The sequence below is a fragment of the Grammomys surdaster genome, unplaced genomic scaffold (assembly GCF_004785775.1).
Source record: "Grammomys surdaster isolate TR1022 unplaced genomic scaffold, NIH_TR_1.0 334, whole genome shotgun sequence".
NCBI lineage: Eukaryota > Metazoa > Chordata > Mammalia > Rodentia > Muridae > Grammomys > Grammomys surdaster.
In genome coordinates, this window is record NW_021604753.1 from 3817464 (window position 1) to 3840073 (window position 22610).

The window sequence follows — 22610 nt, forward strand, 5'->3', positions numbered from 1 at the left end:
TTCAACCTCAAACCTGTGGCTTTGAAAAACTCCACTCAGGGCAGTGGTGGTGCACACCTTTAATCCCAGAACTTGGGAGGCAGAGGCAGGCAAATTTCTGAGATTGAGGCCAGCCTGGTCTACAGAGTGAGTTCCAGGACAGCCAGGACTACACAGAGAACCCCTGTCTCGAAAAACAAAAAACCAAAAAAACGAAAAACAAAAACAAAAAGAAAGAAAGAAAGAAAGGAAAGAAAGAAAGAAAGAAAGAAAAAGAAAAACACTCAGTTAAAAATATTGACCAAAAAACCAAAAAACAAACAAACAAACAAAAAAAACTGCTAGAAGTGGTGGTACAAGCCTTTAACCTCTTTAACCTCTTTAACCTCAGTACTTAGACGGCTGAGGCAGAGGATTTCTGAGAATTCGAGGCCAGCCTGGTGGTCTACAGAGTGACTCCAGGACAGCCAGGACAACGTAGAGAAACTCTGTCTCAACAAAACAAAACACCAAAACAAAACAAAAAGCCTTTTTTCTTTTTGATTCTGTGTATTTGTGTTTGTTTGTGTTTGTGGGTTCCTGTAGAGGACAGAGGATTAGGTCTCCTTGAGCTAGACTTACAGGTGGTTGTGACGTGGTTGCTAGGAATTCAGCTCCTTTGGAAGGACACTATATGCTCTTAGCCATCAAACCATCTCTTCAGGCCCTAAACACACTTCTCTTTGTTGACTGCGTTTTATTTGGATCATAGGGGCTTCAACCACCTGGAGAACCAGGACTTGCACAAAGACCCTAGCCCGCGCTTTATGACACCAGCACTGAGTCACAGAGGCCCCGCGGCTCCTAGCTCCTGGGATGCCCTGGCCCCTTGGGCAAAGTTTTGCCCGCGTGGGGCTGATGGGGAAAGATGGAGTTTCTTGGAACCACTCAGACAGCGAGTTACTGTGGCCCCAAGAGAGGCTGTGGCTTGCAGGCGCTGCCCCCTGCTGGGCAGGACACTGTGGTACAGGAGTGCTATCAACCCTTTCACCTGCCCGGATACCGCTACCTGAACGCGTGGAGACCCAGCGTCTTCTACAAGATCGCCACTGCCCAGACATGCCCCGAGGAATGTGCAGGCGGCCGGCGGCCGCCCACCATCCTGCCCTCGCTCCGCTCCGCGCTCTTCTGTCGCTACACCCCACGGGACTGGGACCGCTCCAATGATCTGCAGCTCAGGGGTGCGGAGGCCTCGCGGCTCTGGGCCAGCCGACTGACAGGCGACTCCCTGCGGATCATGCAGGATAAGGACCAGCTGATACACCAGATGCAGGAGGGAACCTCCCGGAACCTGGGGCAGAGGCTATCCGACATTGGCTTCTGGAAGTCCGAGTTGTGCTATGAACTGGATAGGCTTCTGACGGAGAACAGCAGTATGGACACCCTCAAGAGGCGCTTGGAGTGCGCCGCTGAGGAGGTGAACTGCCCCCTGCAGGTGAGTGAGGGAAGGAGACACCGCTGCTCCCGCTGTTACTGAGTCAAGGTGGCAGGCACCTTGCAGGTGGATTGAATTGCGTTGTCTTTCACGATCAGATTTTTAAGGTGAAAATGAGTGGATCCTGGAGAGATAGCTCAGGGCTAAGAGCAGTTGTTCTTGCAGAGGACCTGGGTTCGGGCTGCTAGCACCCACATGGCAGCTCACACCCGCCTGGAACTCTAGTTCCACAGGCTCGGAAACACTCTTCTAGCCTCTTAGGGCATGCTCGTGGAATACAGACGTGGAAGCAAGCAAAATACTCATACACACAAAAATAAATAAATTTTAAAATAATAATTATCTCAGTCAACTCAGGATAGCCTCAATCAAACGCGAGTTTTCAGATTGGATCAGTTCTTTTCTCCTTAGATGTGCTAGTCAGGGTTCCCCAGTGGAGCAGAGCCACAGGGAGATTTATTGGATTGGTGTACACAATTCATACTAGGTAGTGAAACAATGGCCTTCTGAAGGGGCTGAGAACCCTGCAGCTGCTCAGTGCAATAGTCTGAGTCTCTGGGTGATGGAGGCTCAGGGGGGACCTGAAGAGTTGAAGGCCTCTGGTCCATGTTGGAAGGCTGAAGAAGCTGAGTTTTGAAGGAGAGCAGCAACAGCAGCTGCAAGAGAGTAGATGGTCTCACTGGCAAGGAATGAAGGGAGGCAGGCAAAATTTTCCTGCACTGATTTCCTTCCAACCCTTTTCGTGTGTGGCTGCTGCCCATGATTGGGGAGGGTTCCCCCTCTTCAGGAAATATTCTCACACACCTTCCCAGAGCCTCTCAGTTGATCTCAGAGGCAATCAAATTGACAGCTAATATCAGTCATCACATAAAGGTCCCATCAAGACACATCTGTACCTGCTTATGCAAGTGTGTGCACACATGCTGTGGTCATTAGGACACTGGAGATACATCTTCTAACAGACACCACAACTGACTTTGTGTGTCTATTTGTGTACATGTATATATTTAGTTGTGTGTACAACACATGGAGACGACAAGAGGTGTCTTCTTCAATTATTCTCCAGTTTATTTTCTGAGATAGTCTCTCACTGACTGTCCTCTGGGAGTCCCTGTCTTTGCCTCCCCTGCACTGAGATTAGAGTATGTGCTTCCATGCTTGGCTGATCGGAACTCAGCTCCTCTGGCTTGCACAGCAACCTCTTGACTACACTGCCTCCCCTTCCTCTATGGGTCAAGAGTGGTCTCTGCCTGCTGTTTGTTCTGGTGTCTGTGTCCTTACCGTCCTGTGTCTGTACTGATTGATGACTGTCCAGCCAATGCTTTGGATATACTCCCAGTCTAAAGTGGAGTGTGGTACCCAGCACTTGTATGTGTGTGTGTATGCACACAAATATTGCGGTGGTTTGGGAGTAGCACTATTAGGAGGTGTGACCTTGTTGGAGGAAGTGTGTCACTGTGGGGGTGGGCTTTGGGACCCGCCTCCTAGCTGCCTGGAAGGCAGTATGCTCCTGGCTTCTTTTCAATGAAGACGTAGCACTCTCAGCACCATGTCTGTCTGGATGCTGCCATGCTGATAATGGACTAACCTATGAAACTGTAAGCCAGCCCCAATGAAATGTTTTCCTTTATAAAAGTGGCCTTAGTCATGTGTCTTCACAGCAAGGGAAACCCTAAGACACACACCTGTGTAAGATCCCTGGTTATCTTAGTTACTTAATGTTCTATTGCTGTGAAGAGACACTGCGGTTAGAGACTCTTATTTGGGGCTTGCTTACAGTTAGAGGGTCCATGATGATCATGGGAGAAGCAGACAGGCATAGCACTGGAGCAGTAGCTGAGAGCTTTGCACCCTGGTCTGCAGACAGAGAGAGTGGACACTGGGCCTGGTGTAGGCTTTTGAAACCTCAAAGCTCACCCTTAGTGACAGACTTCCTCCAACAAGGACACACTTCCAAACCCTACACCACCACAGCAGTCCTCTTGCACCTCCCCCATGCCTCATTGCCCCCATCAGGCTCCCTTCTCTCCCTGATGATCCTCCCCAATTGGCTACAGCAGTCCTCTTGCACTTCCCCCATGCCTCATTGCCCCCATCAGGCTCCCTTCTCTCCCTGATAGTCCTCCCCAATCGGCTACTTCAGTCCTCTTGCACCTCCCCCATGCCTCGCCGCCCCATCAGGCTCCCTTCTCTACCTGATGATCCTCCCCAATCGGCTACAGCAGTCCTCTTGCACCTCCCCCATGCCTCGTTGCCCCCAGGCTCCCTTCTCTTCCTGATGGTCCTCCCCAATCGGCTACAGCAGTCCTCTTGCACCTCCCCCATGCCTCGTCACCCCCAGGCTCCCTTCTCTCCCTGATAGTCCTCCCCAATCGGCTACAGCAGTCCTCTTGCACCTTCTCCATGCCTCGTTGCCCCCAGGCTCCCTTCTCTCCCTGATAGTCCTCCCCAATTGGCTACAGCAGTCCTCTTGCACCTCCCCATGCCTCGTCACCCCCAGGCTCCCTTCTCTCCCTGATGGTCCTCCCCAATCGGCTACAGCAGTCCTCTTGCACCTCCCCCATGCCTCGTCACCCCCAGGCTCCCTTCTCTCCCTGATGGTCCTCCCCAATCGGCTTTGCTCTCAAACACGACATTGCTCTTTGACATCTTAGCTCAAGTCTCAGCACGTAGAAATACATAAAAATACAGATCATAGGCACACACACATGCATGCACATACACACACACACACAAGTGCACACACACACACAGCTGCAGACCTAGCACAGAGCAGAGAACATCTGCTTGTCTCTCCGAGTCTCACTCACCTCACTTAGCATGATTTCCAGTTCCATTAACTTCCTACAGGTGTCATAATTGTGTTTTTCTTTAGGCTGAATAAATCCCACCATGGAATATACCACATTTTCTTTATCTAGACTGGGTCCATTTCTTAGCTGTTGTAAATAATGCAACTATAACCACAGAGACGCAGGTATTTCTATGGGATGCTAACTTAGTTCTTCAAGAACATACTAAGTGTGGCATAGCGGGTCACATGTTAGCTCCATTTTCAGTGTTTTTTTTTTGGTGTGTGTGCATGCACGTGTGTGTGTGCGCACATGAGTGCATGTGTGTATACACGTGTGTATGTATTATGTACATGCATGTGTATATATATATGTGCATGTGTGTGTGTGTATGTACATGCATGTGTGTATATATATGTGCATGTGTGTGCGTGTGTACATATGTACATGTGTGTGCGTGTGTACCTCCATCTTGCTTTCCTTAGTGGCTACAGGAATCAAGTAGACACTGTTGAGTAAGTGAATAACCATCTTCATGTGGACATTGCTGACACTTCCTTGGCATCCCAGGCTCCTAGCTTTTCATGTGAAGATGTCTCTGGGTTGCATGTAAATGGATGTTCAGCAGCCGTAGCTTAACCAGACTGCTGTTTCTGTCAAGGTGAGGATTCCGGGGACAAATGCAGACCCAACTCTGTGTCTGAGACCAGCCCCTGCCCTTCCCTCCCTCCCCACTTTCCCCTCCTCTCTCTCCCTCTCTGTCACCCACAGCAGGTGGCTCTTGTCCTAATGCTAAAAGGAGGGATTCTATTTCAAATGACAAGCTCCTGCTTTTGGAGAGCATTTGATATTCTCATTTGAGGCAGGGAGTGAGGCTAGGACATGGTCAAACTGTCAACTCTAGCTCATACTAGCAGACAATTGTTGTATCTCCAGAATTCTATTTTTTCCTTTAGCCTATTTGCCAGAGCTTACAGGAGCCTCCTGGCTGCAGAGGAGTCTCAGTAAGAGAATGTTTTTCTCTCACACCCTAGAGAAGGTTTTGGTTATTGAGTAGAGAAGCTGGATGCCGGAGAGGAAGGTGGCTGTGTGTGCCTCCTGCTGTGGGAATTAGTTCTGGGTCTCACAGGAGCGTACAGGGACCTCAGCTGGGGTCAGCTGCCTGAGGAGGCCTGATGCACCTGACGGTATCTACACCAGAGCTGGGACATTGACGGGACAGTCATCTCATAGGGTCCTATCTCTCTGGAACTCCCACATCTATCTGGGGGAGAGCTCTGCCCCACCCCCACACCCCTGGCTTGGATGGAGGCACAGCATCATAGGAAATCTTGCTCGCGCTCCCCCTCTTTTTATTCCTTCAGCTTGTCTGGAAGCCCTCTGCCTGTGCACAGGTGACTTGGGCTTCCCTTTCTCCTGGCCACCACAGTCCAGATGCTTCTCAGCAACCGGAATGATGATCCCGCCCAGGATCGTCAGCCTCAGCAGCCAAAGGAAGGAGTGGTTTCAAATATCAAACTAGAATGCATCCTTCTCCCTCTGGTTCCTAGACGACTTCCTTAAATTTAACATCTTTTGGGGGGTTGTGTTGTAGGATGCTGTTTCATGTAGCCTAGGCTGGCCTCAGAGTCACTGTGTAGCCCAGGGTGACCTTAAGCTCTTGCTTCTCCGGCCTTCACCTCACAAGTGCTGGGATTATAAACATCCACCAGCACACTAGGTTTACGGGAACTTCGAGGCGTGTACTCTGCAGCTATATCCCCAGACCCATTTTAACTCCTGAATTCCCTTCCTCCATAGCCAGCACTAAGCTTCTGACCACGTCTCTGCACTCCAGTCCCCGTGGTGTTCTTGCTTCTCTCACCTCAGGGCCTTGCACTGCAGGAACTTCATCATTCCCTCTGTCTTTCCCTCTCTGTCTCATGTTTCTTGTCACAAGAAAAATGACTTTTATTTGCCTGATGTCGTTGTCATCTCTGAGGTTTGCTACCTCTTTCTGCTAATCTAGGCCTCAAATGATTTCAGCCTCTGAAGCTTGCGGCTGAGTAAGCTCACCCTTTCTGGTTCTTTCTGAACTCTAGTTGGCTGGTTTAACTCGGCTGTTCTTGCCCAAACTCTTCTCCCAGGTGACTGATTCAATCTGGCTTTTCTCTCAGCCTCTGAATCACTCTACTTGGCCTCAAACTGACTCCAGCAATCTTTCTAATCTTCTGGCTCCTTCTCATTCTCTTGCTCGTTCTGTCTTTCCCTGTGTCTAGCTTGTTCTCTCTTCAGTCTGTCTCTGTATAACTCTCCGGATCACACTGCCTCCTCCTCCCTCTGTGCTGCTCTACTCCTCTCAACTCTACTGCTCTGCTCTGTACATTCTCTACGGTTCCTGTGCTGTGCTCTCTCCTCCTGTACTTCCTGTCTCTCCCTAAGAAGCTTCCCTTTCCTCTCGCTTCTGCTGAGAGGTGGGCAGACCCTAGTCTGTCTAATCTTTCTCTGATTTGTCGCTTTTTTTGCCACTCAATTAGACATCACTTTTAAACGTTGGTGCTTCCTTCTACAAACTATCTTTACCTTCATTGTTCGGGATTAAAGGTAAGGCCATGTCTGTATTCCAGCCAGAGGGACTGAGGTGTGTGCTAAGGGCTGAGCCACACCCTAACTAGAAACCAGTTCAAATATCCTGTAACTAGTCACCACCTGTCTTTTCTTCCCTGACCACCCACTGAGTACACTTATTTTTATTGCATCCTTTATTAAAATTTATTTTGTATTGTACTTTTTGTGTATATATTTACACATTCGTGTGCCCCGTGATATGTATGTGGAGGTCAAAGGACAACTTGCAAATGTTGCTTCTCTCCTGGCATGTGGGTCCTAGGGATCAAACTCTGGTCATTAGGCTTGGCAGTAAATGTCTTTGCCCACTGAACTATCTTGAATTTCTTTAGGTATGTTCTCTTTGCTCTTTGAAATGCAGGGTGCATTGTGGCAGGGCTGTCTGTGCACTCACTGGGCTTCGCTCCCTCACCGCAGCCAAGCAGACCTCAGAGGAGGGCCTCCAAAGCTCCTGGGCAACAAGTCACTGGATCCCTCTTTAAGTTGCTCCTGGGTTTCAGGAACCTTCTGCTCACTTCTTAAGCCTGTTGGCCTTTATGATGTCATAGACAGGCTGGTGGATAATCAGTTTCTCATCCCTGTGAGAACATCCACCTCATTCTCCTGCCTTCTCTTGTGCTTGGGTCCCCAAGACAGCTGGAATGAAGGCCAGGGACTGTGGCAATGCTGTCATGATCTCACAGGGTCCTGCCCCTTTCTGGAGCTTGCCTTCTACTTGAACAGTACCAAAGAAAGATGTATACAGACAGTCCTAGGTACTGTCTTACTGTTCTCCTGTTGTGTAGAGACACCATGACCAAGGCAACTCTTACAGAGGAGTTTAGTTGGGAGCTTGCTTACAGTTTTAGAGGGTTAAGCCATGATCATCATGGTGGGAAGCAAACAGGCACAGTGTCAGCTAGAGCAGAAGCTGAAAGCTTTACACCCTGATCTTCAGGCAGCAGAGTGAGTCAGCCTGGTGTGTGGGCTTTTGAAGCCCACCCCCAGTGACTCTGCAACAAGGCCACACCTCTCCAACAAGGCCACATCCCTCCAACAAGGCCACACCCCTCCAACAAGGCCACACCCCCTCCAACAAGGCCACACCCCTCCAACACGGCCACACCCCCTCCAACAAGGCCACACCTCCTAATCTTTCCTAAACAGTTCATCACTTGGGGAGTAAGCATGCAAATATATGAGCTGGTAGTGCAGAGCGAGCATTGTCATGGAAACCCCAACAGGGACCACTGGCAAATTACTTTTTTCATGGCATGAGAAAATTCCTTGGAAGAGTAGCTGAGGGATAGGGTGTATTTTGAGGGTGGCAAGACATCTGGTCACACTGTGTCCACAGTCAGGAAGCAGAGAGAGATGGATGCTGGTTCTCAGCTTGTTCCCTCCTTTTTATTCAGTCTGAGACCCCCAACTCAGAAAATGGAGCTGACAGTGAAGATGCTCCTTCATGGACAGAGTTCTGCATGAGGGTTTGACACTTGGTGGTGGACATGGTCTGCTAACAAATCTGATAATGCACCAATCCTAAGGCCACATATACATGAAGACACAGGGTCTGAGAGGTTATCCAGTGTGTCCAAGTGCACACAGTAAGAACTGGCTGAGCCAGAGTTTGAACCCTAGAAATAGGATAGCCACTGACACATCACATCTGAAGTGGCAGCAGAGCTTGGCTTTATTCTGATCATAGTTTGGGAAAGCTTAGGAGAGTGTAGGAGGGGTGTGACCCTGTGATCAATACTTGTTGATGACAGCTCACAGTGTCAGAGTGTTTTGTCCAGAATTGATTGGCTCAAATATCATGACAGAGGGACTGCATGACAGAATCTGTTCATTTCCTGGAAGATAAGCAAAGAGAAAACACAGGAAGAGACCAGGGCCTGTGAGATATACTCCTGTGACATACTTCCTCCCCCTGGACCTAACCTCTGACCTTAATCCACTGATGAGGTCCGAAGTCCTCCTAAGCTGATCACCTCTGGAATCATCTTCATGGACACATTCAGAGGTGTGCTTTGGTGATCTCTTAGGTTGATCTAGCATCTATGTATCTTCTATCTTCCATCTATCTGTCTATCATCTATCCATATGCCCATTTTTCTTTGTTTCTTTCTCTTTTATTTGTAGACGAGGCTCACTATGTAGCTCTGACTATTCTGGAATACAATATGTATGGCTGCCCAGAAACTCATAGAAATCTACCTGCTCCTGTCTTCTGAGTATTAGGATCAAAGGCATGGGACCCTGGTTTCTAGGTGTTTCTAAGCCCTATCAAGGTGATTTCAAGGTGATGTTTCCATCATGGGTTTCCTCCCAATTATTCTGATTCCTGGGACATGTCCTTGTCCTGACTTGCATACAGGGGCTGTCAGTGCCCCTGGCACAAAAGCACAGTGACAAGGCCCATGGAATACCAGGTTTCTCATAGAACAGAGCCCATGAGGAATAGTTGTATGTCACTTACACTCAGGGTCTACCCAGGCCTCCATAGGATACCTGCTTTCCTATTTTTCCAATAGGTGGCCCTGGAGTGTCTGTACAACCGGGAGAAAAGGATCGGCATTGATCTGGTCCATGACAACGTGGAGAAAAACCTTATCCGGGTAAGGTACCACCTGGAAGTGGGAGAGAGGACAGCTGGCTGATCAGAATGTTCTGAGAGGCCTGTCTGGAGCAGATAGGATGCCTCATAGAGTTAGGGCTCAGAGGACATGAGTAGAGCCCCGAAGTCCTCATGTAGGAGTGAGGAGAGACCAAAATAGAATGGGATTATTTTATCTCAATCTTGTTATTTTCAAAATGGACCATAGGAATGGCACCATGAATTATAGTAAAAGCTCATGTATTTGTTTTTGTTCATTTATGCAGGGTCTCATGTAGCCCAGGCTATCCTCAAATTTACTATGTAGCTGAAGATGACCTTGAACCCCTGATCTTCCTGCCTCTACCTTCTGAGCACTGGGATTACAGACATACACTATGACACCCAGTTTATACAGTGCTGGGAATCCAACCAAAGGCTTTATGTATGCTAGGCAAACACTGCTCCTGATCCTAAAGACGGTGTTTATTGAGAATATACTGCACACTGTAAACCGCCACAGGTGTATGGTTTAATTTAATAATAAAATAGTCTCTGATCACTTTGCACAATAGGTGGTTGCCAAATTTTATTTTAATTTTTAAGTACATAAAAAAAGCCAAATATAGTGCTCCGTGCTTGTAATACCAGCTACACAGGGGGTTGAGGCCGGGAAATCACTAAGCCAAGGCCTGCATGGGCTATAAAATGAGTTCAAGGCTAGTCTGGGCAAATTAGTGAGCTTCTGTTTCAAAATAAAAAGAGGGGGTGGGACATAGCTCAGTGGTAAAATTGCCTGCCTAGCTCATATTAGGCTCTGAATTCAATTCAAAGAGAGAGAAAGGAGAAGAGAGAGAGAGGGGAGAGGAAAGGGAGAGGAGAGAGAGAGAGGAGGGTGGGAGGAAGAAACAAGGAAGGGAAGGAGGGAAGAGAGGGGGAAGGAGGCAGAAAAGGGGAAGAGAAGAAAAAAATAAGAAACCTAGGTATGACAGCACATGCCTACAATCCCAGCTCTAGGGAGGCTGAGGCAGGAGGATGCTGAGTTTGAGACCTCCACCATCCGCTCTTAGCTTCCGTGGATCTGGAACCCGCTCCGGTGTTTCCCACGTGGGGTTCCTGCAGGAAGGCTCTGACCTGTGAACTTCGCCTGTATCAGCTTTTTCTGACTTTTTTTTTCTTCATTTCAGGAAGTAGATTTACTAAAATGTTGCCAAGATCAGATGAGAAAATTAGCTAAACGAATTGATTTCCAGATTCGGTAAGGAGCCTTCTCCTTCAGGATTGTTAGTGGGTTCCCAGGCTTCTGGGAAACTTGTCTCTGGGTAACTCTTGAGATTCATGGTGTGCTGTTAGATATTTAACACCAGCTCTGTGGGGTGGGAAGGGTGGTGGGGTGTCCTGATTTGCCAGTGCTCCTCTCAGTGGATGGGACCACCAAGGGATGTTGTCTGCTTTCTGGAGCTAGCTCATCCTTGTCAGGTGGCCCTGACAGAAAGCACCAGCCTCCCTAGGCCCACCTTAGCTATGGCTACCCCAGGCCAGGTCTGAATTTGGGAAGGGCGGCACTCAGTGCTATTAGGCAATATGCCAACGAACTGGGACATCTCCAGAAGGGTGCTGACGGACGCTTGCGCAGGGAGTCTTCAAAAGGCACCAGCTTCTGTTCTTAGATCATGATGTAAACTGGTATCATGCCAAGCCGTGGGCCCCTCGCGTAATTAAAGGGAGGTCTGTGCTTTGCTGGGCTTGGGGCCCCTAGCTAAGCCCCTAGGCCCCTCGGCTCCCAGGAGACGGCTTCTCTCCGTGGCACTGGAGCTTGGTGGTTATCTTTCCTAGATCCAGGCATGCTGCTCTGCTGGCTTTTCTTGTTTGCTGGCTCTTGTCTCAGAGGGCACGGCCGGGGCTGCCCATCCTGATGTGGCCAGCAGGGTGGTCTGTAGTGTGGGAATGCTCAGATCTAGCTTGCTGGGGAGCTTCAAGGCTGACCTGCTCTGGTGCTCGTGGGTAAGGACTCCTGGCTCACGGTTTTCTGGGCCAGGACTGAGACTTACATCCAGCAAGCGAGGTGTTCTCACGGTACACGCATTCACAAAGAACAGAAAAAGCTTAGGCCCTTCCCGGTGGGCTGACAGCCGGGTGAGAGTATGCCAAAAAGAGGATACAGAGGGCTCTCCTCCTCCAGGCCTCGCCAGCACGGAGCTGTGCTCTCTGCACTCTCCCGCTGCACTCGGATTTTCCAGTTATCTTCTGGCTTTCATTATAGCCCAGTTCATCAGCCAAGACACAACCGTATTTCTTTATCCTGACCTAATGTTGCTCCTGGGTGGGTCCTGGTGGGGTGTCCCGACAGGAATTCCTTGATATTCCTATGGTAGTATCACCACTGGGGACTTCCATTTCCTTTCATCTGAGTAATTAGACATAGCAACCATATCTACAGGAGAAGTGGAGAGGAGGAGAAGGGAAGAGACAAAGGATAAAGGAAAACACAGAAGATTCAGATGGAGAAACCGGAAGAGCTGAGATTAAGATGAAAGAGAGAGAGAGACAAAGGGAGAGGGGGAGGAAAGGGAGGGAGGAGAGGGGAGGGGCTAAAGGGAAGGCCATTATGGTAACTGGTGTCTGGCTGACCCTTATTAAGTGAAGTCATTGCCTTACCGCTTCAAGACCCTGCCTATTATTAACAAAAACTCACCGTCAACCAACGGGGAAAACAAACAAACAAACAAACAAACAAACAAAAAACAATCAGGAAGAGGTTTAGGTTAGAAACTTCTAGAGTCACTAGGTCCTAGCTAGGCATTACTGTCTACTTGGTACATTTAGGTCTGAAATAAACTTCTATTGATACCCAAGAGTTACTGTTTTCCTTTAAAGACCAGATTCTGAATTCCCCTTTCAGAATTCATTCATTCTGAGTTTAGATGTCACTGAAAGACGGAGATGATAAAGGAGCAGGTACTTGATATCCGTTGAGAAACGTGAAGATGGCTTCCCTTGGCCAAGCTTCTTAGCTCTGATTCCAGGAGTCTGAACTAGAGTCCCTGCCCCACCCCTCCTCTCCTCTTCACCCGACCTGTCTCCAACCCCACCCAGCCCCACCCGGTCTCTGACTCTAGGCACCACTCCCTGACCCTGTTTTTTAAAATCAAATAGTAATTTTTACTAATTCACACAGGGGTTATAAACACAGAAAGGCAGGACATGGGGAAGGGGATGACACCGGAGCGTGGGTGTTCAGGGAGAATACAGATATCTTTCAGAACAGGGTCTCGGCTGGGTGAGGGTTCAGGGGACAGGTCACTGTGACTCTGCCTATGACTCACTTGTCCTTATCTAAGTTGGTATTGTCTGCCAAGGCTGCCTATTTACAAGGTCTATGACTACCCGGGCTGGTAAATTTCCACAAAAGCTACCCATTTACAATAGCTTATAGCCATCTGTTTCAATGTTTTTCCACAGAGACCCAAGACTTTGTGTTAGCATGCATGTATGACAGGACTATTGCTGATTTTAGGCCTATGGCTGATTTTAGGCCTTCAGTGTATAAGCAGGGCTGCCCCTGACATCTCCTCCCTTCTCTAAGTATAGAAGGGCTGTGGTGATTCTAATCTTGCCAAGACAGAGATAGAGGCCTGACCTCCAGTATTTGAAGGGGACCTTGTAATGGCTCCGGTCCCCCTGTTGTTGTCCAGTGAGGCATGAGGGCCATACCCATCCTGATGTCTTTTTCCTGGAGAGGGGATACTTTTGACATCAACCCCTATGCTGTCAGGCTTGTCCCTCAGGGAACCCAGAGAGATATTTTTAACTTTTATTTATATTCCCTTGCAGTGCTTAGCCTCGCAGCCCAAGCAAGAATTCAGATCGCCAGTCAGAGGGGGTTCTGGGTGGCCCCTCTCTGCTTGGTCTAGGGGCAGAAGTCCCCTCTTTTAGGTTGGGTGGAGATGGGTTTTGGGAACACCCTGGATAGAGTAACAACCTCATCTTGAGTCTTGTGGTCCTCCATAGCTAACTTATGATAATGTACCTGAATAGGTTTTGCTACCAAATTATCTATCTGTTGTTTCACAAAGTTAGTCAGCCTATTTAAGGCCCAGGGACCAAAATAAATAAGCAAAAATAACCCAATTAATGGTTCCAAGATGGAAGGAAGTGGGGTTGACAACCATGGAGAGGTTGAAAACCAATTCTTGTACCAGCTGTCATCTTTCTCTTTCTCTCTCTGACTTTTCTCAGGGCCTTCTCTGACCTTTTTCATGCTCTCTTTAACCATCCCTGTCTTGGCTATGTAAAGGCAACATTCTTCTTTAAGGGCTGTACACAGTCAAGAGCTGTACACAGTCTTTTCTATTGTAAAAGAGTAAATCAAGTCCAATAAAGTCCTTTGCAATTTTTGGAGATCTCTTCAGACAGGGAAACGAGGGATTTCTTCAGATTAGTGATGTCAATCTCTAGCTGTTTGATGTTCTTGTCAGTGGCCCATCGAAGGTCTGAGTAGTGTAAGTTCAGAGGCCAGCATCTGGATTAGAACTTCTAACAGCAGATATCACAGGTGATTCATTTTTACCTGGAAAGGAAAAAGAAGGGAATTCTCAGGGAGATTTCTCTTCCCTCGATGTAAATTGTTATTCATCTTATCTATAGTTGGGCCTGGCTTTGTGGGGGTATCTATTTATTTCATTAATCTTTTTGGTAATTTAGCTGTGCCTTCTGTGGTATCAAACAGGCATATCAATCCTTGGCCCCATATGAGAACTGGGTCCGGGCCATTCCCTTTAAGGGTAAGAGGGTCCTTCCACATAGCTGTGGCATAGTTTTATTGGTCTCAGTGACTGCCAGAGGCAGTCAGCAGCAGATTTGCCATGAGCTTTCAGTTTTAGAGAGTTAAAAGTGAACAAGGCATGATGGAGAGTATTTCAGGAGACTCTTTCTGGGGGGTTACCGTTCCCCCTCTTTTGTTTTTAAAGCCAGTTTTTCAGAGTTCTTGTAAAATCAAGGCAGAAGTGCCAGCAGCCGCTCCTTCCACACTCAGAAATCATGAAGACACGGTTTAAAGAAATATAAATCTATATTAATAATCTCTTTTATCAAAGGACTGTTATAGAACAGCCAACAACTAATCAGACTATATAATATATCGATTAATAATAGCTTCCTCTACTTTTTGTAAAATTATTCCTCTTTTGTCAATTAATTGTTGAGGGAAATTACGATTTACATCTCTTTTGATAATATAAAATAGGGACTTAGATTCTTTTGTGGAGAGCTTAAAATAAGATTTTAGATCAGGCTGGGCAGTGGTGGTGCACGCCTTTAATCCCAACACTTGGGAGGCAGAGACAGGCGGATTTCTGAGTTCGAGGCCAGCCTGGTCTACAGAGTGAGTTCCAGGACAGCCAGGGCTACACAGAGAAACCCTGTCTCAAAAAACCAAAAAAAAAAAAGATCTTAGATCAGGTTTCTCTGTGTAGTTCTGGCTGTCCTGGAACTCACTCTGTAGACCAGCCTGGCCTTGAACTCAGAGATCCACCTGCCTCTGCCTCCTAAGTATTGGGATTAAAGGTGTGTGCCATCTCTGTCCAGCAATACAAGGATTTTTAAAAAGCCTTATTTTTATTTTGTGTGTATGAATGTTTGCCTACATGTACATATGTATACTAGATGTATACCTGATATCTGGAGAGGCCACATCCCATGGTACTGAGGTTACATATGTGGGTGCTGGAAACTGAACTCAGATCCTCTGGTGAGTGCTCTTTACTGCCGGGGTATGTGTGTGTGTGGGGGCGGGGGAGCAGTATGCCATGCACCTACATATTCTCTGTGACTGGTTGAGTGAATGCCACTGAGATGCTATGTTACTTAGAGCCTGAGATATTGACTACTTGGCCTTTTATAGTAAATGCTGGCCCATCCTCTTTTTTTTCCAATTTGCATTGTGTGTGTGTGTGTGTGTGTGTGTGTGTGTGTGTGTGTGTGCAGGCACACACTCTCACATCATTTGGAGACCAAAGGACAGCTCTCAGGAGTCAATTCTCTCCTTACACGAGTCATCAAGCTTGAGTAGCAAGCTCTTTAACCTCCTGAGCCATGTTGTTGGCCTGGCTCATTTCTGTTTTCCTGATAATAGGTGAGTTTGTCCGGGAGCAAAGGCTAGTGGCTCTGGGTATGAGGTGTTGACACCAGGTGGAGATAGAGCTGAGGAGCCTGGGGTGTGCACAGAGCACTTTCCCAGGAGGCTGAGGACTGGGCTTGCAGCCTGGGCTTTGCTTCTCCCTGCTGCACGATGACGACGGTTGGGGGAGGACGCAGGGTGACCACACATTGCTTCTCCTGCAGAGATAATCGGGATGCTCAACATGCCCTGGAGCGGGACATCGAGGACAAGAGCTCGGCACAGTATATTGATGAGAGTTGTTTTAACCTAAGAAACACGTCTGACTCCATTAGCTTCTTCCATGGTGTGGAGAAGTTTGACGGAACGTAAGTACCAAACTCTCCTTGTCTCTGGCAAGGTCCAGCGGGAGTAAAGGGCAAGAGGCATAAAGAGCATTGTGTGCCAGTCAAGCAGCCTGTGAATGGGATCTTCTGCTGCGAGGGGCGGGATCTCAGTTTGACTAGCAGGTTAAGATGAAAGTTCACTAGAAGTCTGTCTGTAGGGGAGCACCAGAACCAAGCAGAAGGCTGTAGAGGAAGGTTCTGGAAGCCATCAGAAGCCAAGCAGTGGGAGCTACTGATCTCTGTCCTGGGAGTCTCTGCGCTCACCCTGCAGCCCTGGCTCTGCACCCGCCTGGGTGACCTTGGTTGGGAGGCACTGGGTACATGTCCACAGCACCATCTTTCCATCCTCGTTCCTCTGTCTCCAAGATCCAAATTATGTGATTGACTTAGCAGAGCATCTTGGGGCCACTGCCACAGTGCCAGGGTATGCTGGGAATAACCTCATTGCCAGTTACACCAAAGCATAAAACATAATGGCTGTCATCAGTAGGAGCAGTAATTCCACGCAGCATTGTCCACCAGTGCTGTGATTTGTGGGAGAGTAGAGTTTTGAGAACTGGGACTAAGACTCAGTGCTTGCCTAGTGTGTGTGGGCGGGCACACGCGTGATCTATCTTTGGCCTATACACACTGTCTATTTTTCATCTCTAGCAGATAGAATTGTACAGGGTGTTATATAGATACACAGTAACATTTATTGTTATATAGGTATTCAGTAGGCAGCTATTGTTATATAGATACACAGTAGGCATTTAATGTTATCTAGATATACAATAGGCATATATTGTTATACAGATACACAGTAGGCATTTAATGTTATATAGGTACACAGTAGGCATTTATTGTTATATAGGTACACAGTAGGCATTTATGAAATGAAAGAATAAAGGAATAGGTGGAATAGAGGGAGGGAAGGAAGAGAGAAGAAAGAGAGGAAGGGAAGAAGCCCCTGGCTAGGCTCTGTGGATCAAGCCTAGAGTCATCTTCTAGATTTTAGCCAAGTAGTAAGGTGCCTTTCTCTGATTTCTGGTTGGTGTTACTGTCTGGGAAAATCCCTCCCCTTTTCAACAAAGTTGAGGCCCTGGAATAGTGAGGCAGAGCTTTGGAATAGTGAGGCAGAGATTCAGGCTCTGCTCCTGAAGCCACAGCCGCACACCTGCACAGGGAGACCAAGGGGCGCTCTACCTGTGAAGGTCCTCTCTAAACCTGGCACCAAGCCGTCTCTGCTAGGAGACTGCTATAGCCCTCAAGTGACTAGACTCTCAGGGTTACCTTTTGTGGCCACTTAACTGTTCCCTGAATGTACTAGCTCAGGACTCTGCAGGTTTGAGGCAGTGACTGGATTGCAATGCCCAGCGCAGTTCTCAGCAGCCTGGGTTAAGAGCCGTGTTGTTGGCAATGGTCATGATGACGGTGGCGGAGGAGATAACCACGGTGCTGCTAGTGCTGACAGAGATGGAGGTGGTGATGGTGACATTTGCTGTGTTGAGAGCATGACACACAACATCTTATGAATTAAAAATCACTTGACAAGTACTTGCTGTGTGTCTGGTTCTGTTATAGGAATTCCATCCTGCCATGGGTACTATATTATCCCCCATTTTATGAAACCAGTTCACAGAGAGATGAAATGGCTGAGCTAAACCCACACAGCAGCTGCAGAACTGAGCTTGGTCCACAATGGACACCATGTCTATGTGTTTTGTCATTGGTGACTCCTTGCCTCTCCTTCGAAGCCTGCCCTCTCCTCTGTCTTTAGAAGACTTGGGCTCTGGGGAAGTACATGCTTGCTACTGAGGTGCACAAGCCATCTTTGGTGACTTCCCCCAGGGAGCAGGAAATTGTCTCTGGGGATCACGCAGCTGCCTGCTCCAGGGGAAGGGAGGGGCATGGCATCAGCTCTGCTGACAATGGTAATGGACCATTTGTGAGCGCATATTGTCTGAGCATAATGTTTGTTTGTTTGTTTGTTTGTTTGTTTGAGACAGGGTCTCCCAGGCAGTGCTTGAAAATGTAGGGAGACCAAACACTGCAGTATTATAGGTTTTTGTTTGGTTTTTGATTTTGGTCTTTTTGAGACAACTCCTGGTTCTTCCACCTCAGGATTCCAGATGTGTACCACTACAACATCTGATTTTTCAATACAGTCATACCAACTTATTACGAGGATTGGCTCAGACAAAGGTTAACGATAACCCTAATAAGCAAAATGATCACATATCATAGTGGAAGATACTTAAAACTTATGAATTGGTCCAGCGAGATAGCTTAAGGGGCTAGACTCCTGGTAGCAACTGATGACCTGAGTTTGATCCCCAGGACCCACACTGTGGAAGCGGGGACTCTGCAGGCTGTCCTCTGACCCCACATGCATGCACTCACACTATAAGTAAGTAAACGTAATGCCATTATAAAGTGTTAAAGTAGATAAAATAAAAACGTATAACTTATTTATTTCTGGAAGTTCCCATGTGGTGTTTTCGTATCTCAGTTGAATTCAACAGCTGAAATGCAGACCTGATTTAGTGTCACCATCACCTGCTTTTAAATTCCTTCCCAGTGAACAGTTGCTGTCTTTACTATGCTCTCCTCCTCTGGATTTGAGTTGCCTCAGGGTAAGTAAGAAAGACCCGGCTGCTGTCTTTCTTACTCACAGCTCCACTGCTGGAGCTTAGAATAAAGCACGACCATGGTGGACCTTCAAAATGTGTGTGTGTGTGTGTGTGTATGTTTGTGTATGTGCATATGTGTGTGTGCGTGTGTGTATGTGTGTATGTTTGTGTATGTGCGTGTGTGTGAGCATGTGTGTGTGTATGTATATGTGTGTGTATGTATGTGCGTGTGTGTGCATGTGTGTGTGTGTGTGCCTGTGTGTGCATGTGTGTGTGTGTGTGCCTGTGTGTGCATGTGTGTGTGTGTGTGCCTGTGTGTGCATGTGTGTGTGTGTGTGCCTGTGTGTGCACGTGTGTGTGTGTGTTTCAGCAGCACCGTGCTTGCCTAGCCTGTGTGATGCTCTGGGTTCTGTTCCCATAATGCGAAAACAGACAAACAAACAAACAAACAAACAAAACACAACACCCGCCAACTAAAGCTCTTATTTGTCGAGTAAACAGGTTAGTTAGGTGCATAGCTACAGGCTTGGCACTGAGTTAGGCCACTTGAGCCACTCTGGGCTTCTTAGCCTGGTTATGTTTTTTTTGGCGGTGGGAAGGCGGAGCTCTTTGAAGGACTACCACCTCTCCCATCCACTCCTGAGTGCCTTTTGGAAAATCACTGAGCCCTACTGACTGCATTTGTGCCTGAAAAACAGGGATGGATTAGGCCAGCTGTTCTCAACAGGGCCTTTTGTGGCCATCAGGCCTGTGCTGGGAACTCCTGAAACAGAAAGTGGGGAGGTCAGGTTTACCCTTGGGTACCCAGGAACATCGAAGAACCACATGCCAAGGTTGAGGATCACCTGAATGAAGACTTGTCAGCCACTCCCTCAGCTCCCCACCTGACTTCTGCTTGTCCTTGAATGTTTTCAGGGTCTCCATTCCTGAAACCTGGGCCAAGTTCAGCAATGACAACATTAGACATGCTCAGAACATGCGGGCCAACTCCATCCGGCTGCGGGAGGAGGCAGAACACCTGTTTGAGACCTTGTCAGACCAGATGTGGAGGCAGTTCACCAACACTAACCTAGCCTTCAATGCTCGCATCTCTGAGGAGACAGATGTGAAGAACAAACTGCAGACACAGCTGGCTAAGGTAAGCATGTGGAATATCCAGGTGTTGTGTCCGTTCAGGTGCTGAAACTGTCCAATCTCTCTTGTGGGCTGCAACCTGTCCAATCCAAGAGAGGGCTGTGAGCTTCCCAGGTGACAAGGGCATCCTTGGTCATTGATGATGGAAAATGGAGTTTTTGGCCATAGACATGACGCCCAGGGCATTACTGTGGCTCCTGGCACCCTTCCTTCTCTGCCTGAAGATCATGTAGCTAAGTGTGACCAGGACAGCACTGTCCCTGAGGGTTCCAGCACATCCTGTCTGCCACAGCAGCACCTAAAGGCTTTCAAAGGCCTTCTGTGGCATAATACCCCCTGTAAAGGGACGGATGCTTTCTGAGTTAATCTCCAATTCTGCCCACTACCTCCTCTTCTTCAAAGACAACACACCTTCTATTTACTCTGTGACTGGGGCACAACATGTCAGTTCACACCTCTGAGGTATCCTTCCTACATAGACTTGATCTCCGCTGCTCATCACAAATGTAGACTGCATTATAGCTACTGGAAGCTACGCTGGGCACTAGGAATAAAGGGAGGGGCCTCCCAAACACGTTGTCTGTCTACATGCAGCTAACAGTCAGTTTGAGAGCAGTGGTAGGTGTGGAATTTATACAGAGTGACTTCAGGGTGTTGATCTTCTTGCAGGGTATAGGGAAGTTGGGGGACTAGCCTTGAATCTCTGTGAAAGCAGCCCTTTTGCTGTATACCTCTTTGTCCGTGGTATAGTGGGCTGCAGACAGACAGACCTTGATGGAAGTTGCTGGAGCAATATACACCCACTCCCATCTGAACTCACATCTGCCCAGGTGTGCAGACAAAATGAGTTTCTTGAACGTAATTGCAAGAGTGTAAGAAGCGGAGCAGCAGGAAGTGAGTCAGAGGGGGCTCCAAGGGCACAGCAGGCAGACAGGGATGTTTACAGCAAAGCCAGACAGAGAGCCGAGGGGGGGCTCAGTTGGCAAAGTACTTGCCCTACAAGTGAAGATGTGAATTCAGTCTCCAGCACCCATGTAAAGAGACAGACTCTACAGTGTGAGCCTGCAGTCCCAATACTAGGGAAGCAGAGACAGGAGGATCTGCAGGGTCACTGGCTAGCCTGTGTAGCCAAATTGCTGAGCTCTGGGTTCAGCGAAAGACCCTGCCTCAAAAATTAGGGTGGGGAGTGATTGAGGGGACACCTGACATCAATCTCTGGCCTTTGCACGTGGCTGAATTCAACAGAATGTTACAAAAAGGGTCCCATTCTTGTAGGGTGTTATACTCCCTCTGGAATGATCTAGGCTCTCTACTGCTCTAAAGACTTTATTGGCTCCCTGTGTCAGTGGGAAGAAAACTGAATCTGGATGCTAGCCCCAAGGCCTGCCACATTCTGGCTCCCGTGTTCTCTCTGCACTCATTCCCTGCTGTTGTCTACTGCAGCCCCCCCCCCCCGTATGCCCCCATTCTTCCCCTGACACACCTGCTCACTGTCTGCCTCAGGACCTTTGCACATTCTCTCCTCTGATGGGCAGTCTTCCCCAGGTGTCCTCGTGGCCAACCTCTTGAAATATCTTTTAACTCTTGCTTCAAATATCACTTATCATCAAAGCCCACCCTGAACATCCCAGGCATACAAGTCCCTCTTTGCTTAACTCTGTGCTGAGGGGGGCAGACACAGGAGGATCTTCTGACTGTCACCCCAGTGCCAGGTTCAGTGGAAGACTGTCCCAGGGGATGAGGTGGAAAGTGAGAGCAAGATACCCAGTGTTCTTCCATGGCCTCTGTACCTGCCTGTACACACATGCAAATACACCACACACATACACATGCACATACACATGCATGCACGCGCACACACGAGCACCCACACAGAGGGGGGAGGGAGAGGGAGAGGAAGAGGGAGGGGGAGGGGGAGGGGGAGGGGAAGAGGGAGAGGGAGGGGGAGGGGGAGAGGGAGAGGGAGAGGGAGAGAGAGAGAAGGCGGAGCTAGCACAGCCCCACCCTCCAGTCACAGAATTTTCCTGTAAAGAGCCAAATAACGAATAGCTTTAGCTCTGTGGATCATATGGTTGCTGTCACAGCTACTCCATCCTGAGAGTGCGTAAGAAGGCAGCTATGGATAACTTGTACACAAATGAACATGGCTGTGTTCTAATAAAACTTTATTTATGCTGTGTAGTTATGGCATACACCTTTGATTCCAGCACTTGGGAGACAGAGGCAGATTAATCTCTGAGTTTGAGGCTGCCCTGGTTTACAGAGTGAGTTCCAGGACAGCCAGGTCAACACAGAGAAACCCTATCTTGAAAAACCAACCAACCAACCAACCAACCAACCAACCCACAAACAAACACACAAACAAACAAACAAACTTTATTCACAAGGCCAGACAGTGGACTAAGTTTGGCTCGCAGCCTGAACTTCTGTCTGTGCCCTGGAATTAGTTCAACAGGCAACTCCTCCCTCCTGGCCTCTGAGAATCACTTGTCTTTGGGTTGCTACAGAACTTGGGACTTTTAAATTTACATCAGAGTTTAGGATTTTTTAATTTGCCCTAAGTCACTGCAAAAATTATGACAAAACACTATTTTACAAAGCAAGATACAATAGAGGCCATCGTCCACTGCTTCCAGCTCTGCTGTGCAGAGTGGGATTTGACCCTGTCTGCTTGGGTACAGATCTCTTATAATCTTGGGCAATTTTCCTTCTATTTAAATTTTTTTTAGATTTATTTATTTATTTATTTATTTATTTATTTATTTTATGTGAAGAGAGCATTGGATCCAATTACAGATGGTTGTGAACCACCACGTGGTTGCTGGGAATTGAACTCATGACCACTGGAAGAGCAGCCAGTGCACTTAACCCATGAGCCATCTCTAAAGCCCCCTATTTAAAATTTTTATTTTACTTATCTCCCTCTCCTC

The 22610-nt window shown here is 48.0% G+C and overlaps 1 protein-coding gene across 2 annotated transcripts in view; it reads left to right on the forward strand.

Moving 5' to 3' along the window:
- The first annotated feature begins 839 nt into the window (after positions 1-839).
- Positions 840-22610, forward strand: part of Tekt5 (tektin 5) — a 40494-nt gene continuing 18723 nt past the window's right edge. Inside the window, exons 1-5 of one of the 2 annotated variants that reach the window (XM_028778420.1) lie at positions 840-1453; positions 9369-9452; positions 10618-10688; positions 15773-15916; positions 19462-19684. In XM_028778420.1, coding sequence (XP_028634253.1) covers positions 887-1453; positions 9369-9452; positions 10618-10688; positions 15773-15916; positions 19462-19684 — 1089 coding nt within the window. In that variant the 5' untranslated portion in view covers positions 840-886. The remainder of the gene's footprint in view (positions 1454-9368; positions 9453-10617; positions 10689-15772; positions 15917-19461; positions 19685-22610) is intronic. The other variant, XM_028778419.1, reaches the window with a different exon arrangement.